The sequence below is a fragment of the Schistocerca serialis genome, chromosome 8 (assembly GCF_023864345.2).
Source record: "Schistocerca serialis cubense isolate TAMUIC-IGC-003099 chromosome 8, iqSchSeri2.2, whole genome shotgun sequence".
NCBI classification, from domain to species: Eukaryota; Metazoa; Arthropoda; class Insecta; order Orthoptera; family Acrididae; genus Schistocerca; species Schistocerca serialis.
This window is the reverse complement of record NC_064645.1, coordinates 95,239,583-95,251,290: the sequence shown is the minus strand read 5'-3', so window position 1 is coordinate 95,251,290 and position 11,708 is coordinate 95,239,583. Positions and strand designations below refer to the sequence as shown.

Below are 11,708 nucleotides of genomic sequence, written 5' to 3'. Positions count from 1 at the left end.
CCGGCCAGAAGCGAACAAACAACGTCGGCCTCCCTATCAGAACAAACAAGTGAACTCGCCCAGCGGTTTGGACGAGAACTGGTCACTGCGCGGCGGCCACCGTACCCTGCGTGGACACTACTCACTTCACTCCCGTGATGAACATGATCATTTTCAAGCACCACCAGTATCACCATTATAGCGCGACAGCATCATCTTTGATTACACTTTATCTACAGTCTTTTATTCGCAACTGTCGAGACTGCATTTGGTTTATTTGACTGTTAATCAGTTTCTTCTCTAATGAGCGACCATCAGAACTAAAAATCCAGAAAAGACAGAAATGGCTCATTGCTATTATTACATCTGAAGTTATAAAAATGTTAAGAAGAGCAAGTCAAAAGTAACAAGTCCAGTCATTTTGTGTTGAATAGTAAGCTTGCATTTTTTTTTTCTTTTCAGAATTTTTGTTTTTGATGACGATTCATTAGAGTCGAAACCGGTTAACTGTCAAATCAACCAAACGCGATCAAAATATTTGTAATTTTTTTTCTGCGCGATTGCTGGCCGGAGTAGCCGTGCGGTTCTAGGCGCTACAGTCTGGAACCGCGTGACCGCTACGGTCGCAGGTTCGAATCCTGCCTCGGGCATGGATGTTTGTGATGTCCATAGGTTAGTTAGGTTTAAGTAGTTATAAGTTCTAGGGGACTGATGACCTCAGATGTTAAGTCCCATAGTGCTCAGAGCCTTTTGAACCATTTTTTCTGCCCGATTAAATCTGTGTATCGGACCGAGACTCGAACCTGGGAGCTTTCCCTCTAGGCCGCGCGGGATTAGCCGAGCGGTCTTGGGCGCTGCAGTCATGGACTGTGCGGCTGGTCCCGGCGTAGGTTCGAGTCCTCCCTCGGGCATGGGTGTGTGTGTTTGTCCTTAAGATAATTTAGGTTAAGTAATGTGTAAGCTTAGGGACTGATGACCTCAGCAGTTAAGACCCATAAGATTTCACACACATTTATTTTTCCCTTTGGGGGGCAAATGCTCTGCCGTCTAAGCTATCCAAACACGACTCACTACTCGCCCTCAGAGCCCTATTTCCGGCAGTGCCGCACCTCCTAGCTTCAAAGCACCACGCAAATCTCCTGCATACCTTGAGGGACTAGGACTCTTGGAAGAAAGGATATAGCCAGAGAGTAAGGGACTGTTTCCAACACGAGTGTTCACTTTCCAGTGGAGTGGGGCGCTGAGTGAAACGCCGTAACATATGAAAACTGTGTGCCAGACCGGGACTCGAACTCTGCATGGGTCATCAATCACCCTTGAATGGGTCAGTCGTTAGGAAGGCAAAGAGAGGTTCTTGGTTCGACTACCAGTCTGGTATACAGTTTGAGCGTAGCAGGCAGATTCAAATAAAAGCACTCTGTTCTGCAGAGTCAAAACTCATTCTAGGACACATATGTGAATAGATGAATGTATACGAAGTAGGAGATGTACGACATAATCGAAAGATGGTAGCCGTGCTTCTACATCTGAAAGATGACGTCTGTTCAGATTTCACGTCAGTCGCATGGAAGTGGCGCTAGTAGTGCCAAAGAGGGAGCGAATCAGGTTTTCTTCAAATACACGCTGTAACGGTCGTGAACGTTAGTTACCATTGAGACTGGAGGTGGCGGCCTGATGTTAGTCAACACTGACGCCATTGTCAGCATAATACCGAATTTGAACGAGATCTGGTAGTAGGGCTACGAGAAGCGGGATATTCCTTCCGCGATACTGAAGAAAGACTTGACAGGAATGCAGCGACTGTACACGATTTCTGGTAGCGTTGGTCATAAGAAGATACGGTCGCAACAAAACCTGGCTCCGGACGTCCACGTGGCACAACCCAGAGGGAAGACTATCGTGTTCGGCGTATGCCTCTGGCGCATCGCACTGCATCAGCAGCAGCAATTTTAGCAGCAGTTGGCACCACAGTGGAAAAACGAACTGTTACAAATCATTTTTAAATGAACACACCGCCATTTCACTGCATTGTTGTTTATGCAATTATGACCCAGGTTTCGGCATTTAATGCCATTTTTGTGATTGAGTTTATGTTATTAACATATTTAGTGATCTTTTTACAGGATGATGACATTTCATCTGGCATTTCGTGGGGAGCGAATATTTTTCTTAATTTATGGCCAGGTTTGTGTGTGATGTCCTGCAATATACGTTAATGACATAAACTCAATTACTTGAAAAGCGCATAAAAGGCCGAAACCTGGGTCGTAATTACATAAACAACAATAAGGTTAAATGGCGATTCGTTTAACAATTATTGCTATTCATTTAACAATAATTGTATGACTGTTGCTCAGCGACATCAAAAGCCATTTGTTACAAATCAGTGACTTCAATGACAGCTCCAAACCAGATGATCTGTACCGTGCTGTCCACTGACTCAAAACCACTGCCATTTGCGACTTCAGTGGTGTTCAGTGAGGGCTTATTGGAGGACAGGTTGGAGGTCTGTTGTATTTTCTGACAAAAGTTGCTTCTGCCTCGCTGGCAGTGAAGGCCGTGTTGGTTAGAAAGAGGCCGGTTGGGGGACTGCAACCAACCTGTCTGTGTGACAGGTATACTGGATCTACACCCGGATTTAGGGTTTGGAGTGTGATTTCGTATGACAGCAGGAGCATTCTCGTCATTATCGTACGCACCCTGACTGCAAACTTCCACGTCAGTTTGGAGATTCAACCTGCTGTGTTGCCACTCATAAACAGAATTTCAGGTAGTGTTTTCCAATAGGATAATGCTCGCCCACATACCGCTGTTGTAACCCAACATGCTCCACAGAGTGTCGACACGTTCCCTTAGCCTGCTGTAACATCAGATCTGTCTCCAATCGAGCACGTATAGAACACCATCAGGAGACAACTCCAGCGTCATTCACATATCAGCATTAACAGTGCCAGTATTGGCAGATGAAGTGCAACAGGCATGGAAATCCGTCCCAAAACCTGACGTCCAGCGTCTGTACGACACAATGGATGACCGTCTGCATGTTTCCGTTCAACATTCAGGCTATTACAGCGGTTATTAATGTACCACTAATTTACATTTTCAGTGGTTTTGGTTCAAATGGCTCTGAGCACTATGGGACTTAACATGTGAGGTCATGAGTCCCCTAGAACTTAGAACTACTTAAACCTAATTAACATAAGGACATCACACACATCCATGCCCGAGGCAGGATTCGAACCTGCGACCGTAGTGGTCTCGCTGTTCCAGACTGAAGTGTCTAGAACCACTCGGCCACTTAGGCCGGCTTTTCAGTGGTTTCCAATGTTAGTCAGTTAAATATGTTACCTGTAAGGAGACATTCCCCAACTTCATTACTCTACGTTAATTATATTTTGGTGTTACAACCTTTTCCGTCAATGTAGTTCTTGTAGATCGCATTCTTCCGTCTGAAAATGTCAAATTTAGTTGTGTATCTTAAGTTATCTAAAATCGCGTACTTTGAAAAAACAGAATTGTTTTATCAGTTTTATGTAATAAAAAGGTCTTATTAAACATCTAAAACTTTTGCATGAAGAGTGGTTGGTTGGTTGGTCTGTGGGAGGGGACCAAACGGAGAAGTCGCGCTCCAACATCGAGAATGATTTTAGTCTCTGAGAACCTGCCTGCTCGTGGGGACTCGAAATTTAAGAAAAGACGAAAGTTTATATTAATTCTCGCTGTTATGAGTGTGCTTTCGTATTATGATTCTGCATAATTTATTAGGTACACCAATAGCATTTATTTGCGATTCAAGACAATTCGTCTCAATCGTCTCTAGACCGACCCTTTCATTTCTGTTGCACTGCAGGTGATGACCGCGGAAGCCACCACCGTGCTGCCTGCGTGGCTGGACAAGCAGTTCGCGGAGACCTCGCTGAAGGAGAGCGACGCGTCCAGAGACTTGAAGGTCGGCTCGGTGGCTGTGCACAGGGCGACGGCTACGGGCGACAACTACCTCAGCGACGTCTACCGCATGACTGTCAAGCTGGAGCGCGACGCCAGTCCCCATGGCAGCTCCCTGTCGCTGATCATCAAGTGCCTCCCGACGCGAGAGGCGATGCAGAAGATGGCGCAGGAGATGCAAGCCTTCGAGAAAGAGACTCGCATGTTCTGCGATACCATTCCCGCGATGTCACAAATCCTGGAGAAGGCGGCACCCGGTAAATACACGCAGCTGTCTGCCAAGTGTTTCGCCTCTGGGAAGCAGCCAGTCAGCTATCTGGTTCTCGAGGACTTGAAGGCCAGAGGGTTCTCGCTGGCGAAGAGGTGCAGCGGACTCGATTTGGCGCACTCCAAACTCGTGGTCAGGAAACTGGCAGAGTTCCACGCGGCCTCCGTCAAGCTGTTCGAGCAGGACCCGTCGGCTCTGGACAACTACCTGGTCTTCAACGCGTTCCACGGACCTACAGCGCAGCATGTGGAGTCCTTATTGAAACAGGGTTGCAGGTTACTTGCGGATCAGTTGGACACGTTAGACGGATCGTTCTCAAAGTATGCGCCGAGGATACGAACTCTCGCAGAAAGCATATTTCCACGGCTAGCTGACTTGACGCAGCGGAAGGGAAAGTTTCGTGTGCTAACCCACGCAGATACCTGGGTCAACAACATCATGTTCAGATACGCTGCAGGAGTCGTCCAAGACGTGGTCCTTCTCGATTACCAGTTGTCTTCCTACAGTTCACCTTCGATTGACTTGCAATATTTTACTCACACAAGCCTTACGGAAGAAGTGTACGCCAATCATTTAACAGACCTTCTGAAGGAGTACCACAGCCATTTAATCGAGGTGATGAACGATATTGGTATCAGTACGGACAAACAGATATCCTTTGAGGAGCTACTGGCGGACTTCGAGGCGCAAGCACTGTACGCCGTTTTTTCGGCAGTAGCAGTGCTGCCAATCGTGCGCACTCAAGACGAAACTAGATTCGATGTGGAAGCGTCTCTGAACGAAAGTGACAGTGCTACCAACAGAAACACCTTCGCGAGCGCTCAGTATACGCAGGCTATAAAACAAATGCTGCCAGAATTTGAAAAGAGAGGCCAACTGTAGTCGCCTTGTTGCGTGTCAGAAGCAACTCACTCAGGATGGACGAATTTTCTCCTTCTTGATTTGCTCTCCCAATTTCGCCACTGCCTCCACTACGCTCATTTCCTTATGAAAGAGGAGAAACGTAAGTTAGCCAACTTAATACGAAAGACGCTCTAGAATGTGCGTGATCGTAGCACTGTACACCCTACGCGTATTATGAGTGCATTACAGCCTAATCCGCTTCAGACAGCTCGTTGGAATCTACCTGTGTACCTCACATCACGACTACAAATTGGGCCTAAATGTAAGGCTCGCCCACGCCCCACTCTACGCTGCATACCGAGGTCAACGTCAGCATGGTGCTTCGACATGAGGCACAAACTTTTACACTCTGAACCCCTGTCGATTTCGGATGGACTGTGTAGTTGCTTAAGACTAATATGTGGTTACTTGATAGACTCGATGTGGATAGTGTTCCCGAAGTATGTACTTTCTTGTGTTCGACGACTGGACCATCCATGTTCTTGACCGAGTGTCCATGTTTTCTGTACCGGTAACTGACCAGCGTGAAAATAAATCTGTCTAGTGCAGACGCAATAAAATTAGATATGAAATATTTATATCAAATATATTTCTCGGAATCAGAAACCTTGTCTCCTTAACCTCTTAGTTGTAAGCTATAACCAGTAAAATTTGAATGATGAGATAGAGAACTGTTCAGTTGAAACTTCCGGGCTGAGAGGCCGTAGTCGATGTATAAAATTTCCACCTAACGTTTCGTCTCCATCTGCGGGAAACATCTTCTAAGGTCGTCCGGCTACTGCCACTGAGGCTCCAGGTACTCTCGCGTTTATAGAGCGCATAGAGGCCACCACTATTCGTCACGTGATGCCGACGGTATGCCTATCTTTGGAAGGAGTCATCCTTCTCGATTAAGAGTAATCGATTGTCATTTTGCTGGCACAACGTCGACATCCAAATTTTGTCCAACTTAAAAACTTCCTCTTTTCTATTAAAAATATTATGATGTTTGTGAATCTCTATTGCTTCTCTATACATGCGCGCATGATAACGGGATGTTCGTGCTAGAACGCTTGTCTCATTAAATTTAATTTCGTGGTTTCCATCTCGAAAAACACGCTCAGCTACGCCCGATTTTTCGATGTGTCCTAAGCGACAGTTTCTTTTATATTCGGCTAAGCGGGTGTTTACACTTCTTTTACACTGGACTCGCATTCGGAAGGACGACGGTTCAATCCCGCGTCCGGCCATCCTGATTTAGGTTTTCCGTGATTTCCCTAAATCGCTCCAGGCAAATGCCGGGATGGTTCCTTTCAAAGGGCACGGCCGACTTCCTTCCCCGTCATCCCTAATCCGATGAGACCGATGACCTCGCTGTCTGGTCTCCTTCCCCAAACCAACCAACCAACACTTCTTTTCGTTATTCCAATATATACTTGTCCACAACTGCATGGATTTTTGTATACCCCAGGTGTTGCTAGGGGGTGTCGGGCGTCGTTTGCAGTTCTTAAATATTCCTTAATCTTCTTTGTAGGTCTGAAGATTGTTCCTATCCCATAAATGGCCAGAACTTTCCCGATACGTTCCTTGACTTTATTAATGAACGGTAGGAAAACTTTTCCAATAGGTGACCGTTGTTGCTCTTGACTTCTGGCTTCTTTTCTTCTTTGATGGCGGGCTCGATCAATTTCCTTGCTGGTATATTCGTTTTTCATGAAGGCTGACCGTAAATGATTTAATTCATCATGCAAGTAAGCCGGCTCGCAGATTTTGTTGGCTCTGTCCACCAAGGTTTTCATGACACCTCTTCTTTGCCTAGGATGATAGTTTGATTCCTTGTGGAGGTATCGATCCGTGTGAGTGTTCTTTCTATATATCTTGTGGCGCAGCGTCCCATCCACCCATTTAATTACCGACACACCCAGGAAATTGAGTCGACCGTTGCTCTCTTTCTCCATCGTAAACTGTATCTTCGGGTTAATACTGTTCAGATGCAGCAAGAAGACATCCATCTCTTCTTCACCATGAGTCCACACTACAAATGTGTCATCAACATAGCGGTACCACTTAGCTGGCTTTTTACTATGCGCTCTATAAATGCGAGAATACGTGGAGCCTCAGTGGCAGGAGCCGGACGAATTCAGAAGATGTCTCCAGCAGATGGAAACGAAACGTTACGTGGAAATTTTATACATCGACCACGGCCTCTAAGACCGGAAGTTTCAACTGAAGACAACACCGACTGTGAAAGCCTACATTGCATGAGTTAGAGAACTGTTTAATCATCTTCTTTAACTGTTCTTAAATTTGTTCTTGTGTTTCACCAGTCCTCTACTTGACCTTCCAGATACCCATGCAATTCTTAAAAAAGATAAAGAACATACTTCTACCTAATTAAATAATATGGCAACAGTATGCTACCGATGGCACCTGCGATCCGTCGCGTAGTTTGTAAGAAAACAAGATACACGAGTGAAGTGTAATAAGAATATCTAACTACTGCCATCTGGCTTGCCGTGAATGATGCATGTACATCTCAGTACTTACGTGAAACTTAGATTCTAGGCGCAGTATAGATAAGAAAGTCCCTGAGTAAGCTGGTTACTCGCAGCGTAGATACCACTCTATTTTTCCAGAACAAGTTGGAGAAAAACACCCATTTTTTGCTTTCTACAAAGAAAATGGGGAAGCAGCACCTTGTATTTCATTGTACCTACCTCCATCAACTCACTATTGGCTTTTGCGTAGTCTACAGTAAAAAGAGAACTCAAATTTCGTGGGCTGGTCCTTATGTGTAACTCTAGGCAGTGCAATCAAAAACATGGTAGCCCTTAGGAACAAAGAGTCTCGCAGCTGGCACATCTCGAATATCTCATTCAGTAGGAAGTATCAGTAATTTGTGCCTCGTATTCCGTTCATTGATACCGTTGGAAAAGATACCATTAACTGTAAGGAAGGTGTTGACATTGTTGCGGTCTTCAGACCGAAGACTGGTTTGAAGCAGCTCTTCACGTCATTCTGCAGCCTGTGGAACTCCTGCATATCTGCATAACTACTGCAGTATACATGCATTTCAACATGCTCACTGTATTCAAGGCACTCTCTCCCCTTCCCCCCACCCTCCACTACTTCACGCCCCGATTATCAAATTCTTGATGATTTTGGATGTGTCCCGAAATACGGTCGCCCCTTCGCACTTTTTCCCTGTTTCGGTTCTGTACCTCTTCACTAGTTGTATTTTCCGGCCATCTAATATTCAGTATTCCTCTTTAGAACTATATTTCCCTTTTGTTAATGTTCGTATTGTATTTCTTCCATGTTTCGTCGAAAGTACAAATCTTCATCCCACAAAAATACTTTCACAAAACATTTCGTCATACTTGATTCATTATTCGCTGTTAGCATTTTCCTCTCTTTCACCATATCTATCCAGCCTGTGGCCAGTCTCTGTTTTATATCTTCTCTACTGCTGAAATTACAAGTCTTTTCGCTGCCCAGACAACAGACCTCGGTTATTGCTTTTAGCGTCTTCTTTTTTAATCTTGTTCCCTCGGTATCACCTGACTTAATTCGACAACATTCCACTATCCATGTGTTACTTTGATTTGTCCTAATCTTACAGCATGTTTCCAAGTCGTTATACATACCGTTCAGCTGATCTTTCAAGTCGTTTGCCGTCTCTGACAGAATTAAAAAGTCGCTGACAAACCTTATAGCTTTCATTTCTTCTCCCCAGGCTGTGCAGTTCCGTTTCCAAATTACCGAGTGAGGTGGCGCAGTGGTTAGCACACTGGACTCGCATTCGGGAGGACGACGGTTCAATTCCGTCTCCGGCCATCCTGATTTAGGTTTTCCGTGATTTCCCTAAATCGCTTCAGGCAAATGCCGGGATGGTTCCTTTGAAAGGGCACGGCCGATTTCATTCCCCATCCTTCCCTCACCCGAGCTTGCGCTCCGACTCTAATGACCTCGTTGTCGACGGGACGTTAAACACTAATCTCCTCCTCCGTTTCCAAATTCCTTCTTAGTTTCCTTTACTGCTTGCCCATTGTACATTGAATAAGATCAGGGATAGGATACAGCCCTGTTTCACCCCTTTTTTCAAGTAGCGTCTTCGTTTTATGATCCTCGACTATTAAAAATGCAGATTGGTTTCTACATAAATTGCAGACAATCCTTGGTTCCGTACATTGTAACTACTGACAAACTCAGGATTCGGAAGAAGTGACCTCAATGGATAGCGGAGATGGAAAAGTATAGTCGGGAGTTATCGAAATTAATAAGAAGGTTAGGGCACTATCGTATGCTAAGAGGATTGTTCATTGAGACTTGGCCTGCAGTTATAATGAATTGTTTAAATGACTCAATGCTGCCTTCAACTTAATATTTTCCTTTATTTGCTGTACTATCGCTAATTTCATTCATAGACAGGTAGAAAGTATCTTTAAAAGAAGTTCACCGATGGCATATTATACCACACAAGTATCTGCGCCTGTGTACATTTAAATAGCGTCCACCGTCATTGCGCTTCTGAATGCACGTGTCGTAGTTGTCAGTTATCTACTGTCCAGCATAACAGTGGGTGGGAACCATCATGTACATGCTAGCGTAAATCAATAAAACTGACAACTAAGTCGTATAACTATCATTGCACATGGTAAAAAAACGTGCCCTGTGGTATATTTACTAGTTTGGAGGCAATAATGCAAGTGTTAATGTGCTAAAACAGCTAGAATATTTGGAAATAACAGTGCCCAACATTTAATGTGTAATATTTAACACATTAGCAGATTGTAACGAATTTCAAATGTGAATGTCAGAAGCAAACTGACAGCCAACTCACATAAGATATAAGCATGACTACTATTAAGCTCAGGCAAAGGCTGGAGACACAATAAAAGAACAAAATATTAAGTAACAGTAAGTATCATGAAGTCATATAACCAGTATTACAAATGTAATTAACATGCAGCTTCTTTTCCTATCCAAATAAGACCACAGTATTAATAGGAATTAAGTAGACAATGCAACAAAAGAGAGTTTGGGGAGGGGGGAGTTATTAACGATGAAGCATTAAGGTTATAAGTAACCATGCAACATTGTCTTTGGAAGTATTATCATCCTAGAGAAAAGTCACATAGGATTGCGAGACCCAGGTACAACATACATGTATTGGTGTCTAAGCCTGCGTAATTCATGTTATTACACGATCAATTAGACCAAACGGTGGACATCACATAATGCAATACTAGAAAACAAGGCCATATAAGGTAGATGTGTGGATGAAGGCTTAAAATGTAGGTGATCGCTTGTAACAAACTGAACAAGTCAATGTAGTTTTTTAAGCAGTTTTTTTTTAAACTTATTGGTTCATTAAAGATTTTTTCTTGGTCTTTAAACATATTGGAAAACATTTTTATTTCTTCATATAAAGTCGTGCTTACTGCTTCATTGGCAATATGTAGCATCTCCGTTTGTTCATTCATATTATTAAGTGAATGCTCGTGAGTTTTTACATGGGTATCTGAAGCTGATGAGTTGCTTTGGTAAAGGTCTTCCTTGAACCTGGTCTTTAGCATCCTCCCTGTCTGCCCAATATAAAAGTCGTTATAGTGTAGATATAAGGTTTTATATACTCCTGACTGATCATGTAAGTTTTTTTTTTAATACTGTCTTGCAGTTTTAAACCTAAATTATTGTCAGTCTGGAAAGAGGTGGAGACATTACTATTTTTGAATAAGTGACTAATTTCCTCTGAAACTCTTTCAAGATGTCGGCGAACAGGATATTTAGTTTTCAATCTGTCATCCATATCCATCAATGTTATTTCATGTGTTGCGGCATTTCATTTTATTTTAATTTTCTTCTGATATACTCTAACAAATAAAATTTATTCATAACCATTCTGCCAACTAATGTGAGACAATGTTTTTAGTTTATCATTAGTATTGTCACCTGAGTGAAAGAAACCGCATTTTTACAGGACATGGTGATCAGATATTTCATGTATAATAACATCAATAGTTGTGGGTTCTTGGAATATACTGAACTGACGATTTCTCTCCCCCTCTATTTTTTATTCATAAATCTAGGCAAGTAATCCCTCCATTCTTTTGAATTTTTAATGTAAATTTGATAGCTGGATGTAAGCCTGAATGTAAGACTGATCTAACTTATGTAGATTGTTTGTAAGCCACTTCAAAACAGTAAGTGTCATCAACACATCTTTTGTAGAGTATTATTTTCTTTTCTTAGTGTTTTATTTTATTTTCTAACTTAGTTGTTAAATTTTATTTTTAATGTTTTCTGCGAATATATCAACAGGGGGTACCAGCTGAACTGTAACAGAAGAGCAGATCCTGTAGTTCTTATCAAGATCTCCATCAAAACTGAAATAATTCTCAGATAAATCTATAAAAAGTAATTCTATTACTATGGTACATGCACACATACATACATGTCCGCCTGCTTAGGTGGTTGGTAAAGTGGTCGCCTCCCATGCAAGCGGGCCCAGGTTCGATTCTCGGCCAGGTTGGAGATTTTCTCCGCTCGGGGACTGGGTGTTGTGTTGTCCTCATCATCATTTCATCCTCACCACCGGCGCGCACGTCACCCAATGTGGCGTCGAATGAAA

At 43.3% G+C, this 11,708-nt stretch overlaps 1 protein-coding gene across 1 annotated transcript; it reads left to right on the top strand.

Moving 5' to 3' along the window:
- The first annotated feature begins 3,832 nt into the window (after positions 1 to 3,832).
- LOC126416844 (uncharacterized) lies at positions 3,833 to 5,074 on the top strand. The gene has a single exon (XM_050084727.1). It carries the CDS (start codon positions 3,833 to 3,835, stop codon positions 5,072 to 5,074), a length of 1,242 nt encoding a protein of 413 aa, XP_049940684.1.
- The last annotated feature ends 6,634 nt before the right edge of the window (positions 5,075 to 11,708 follow it).

Coding starts and splice junctions, on each gene's coding strand:
- LOC126416844 (XM_050084727.1), top strand. CDS start 3,833: ATGACCGCGGAAGCCACCACCGTGCTGCCTGCGTGGCTGGACAAGCAG.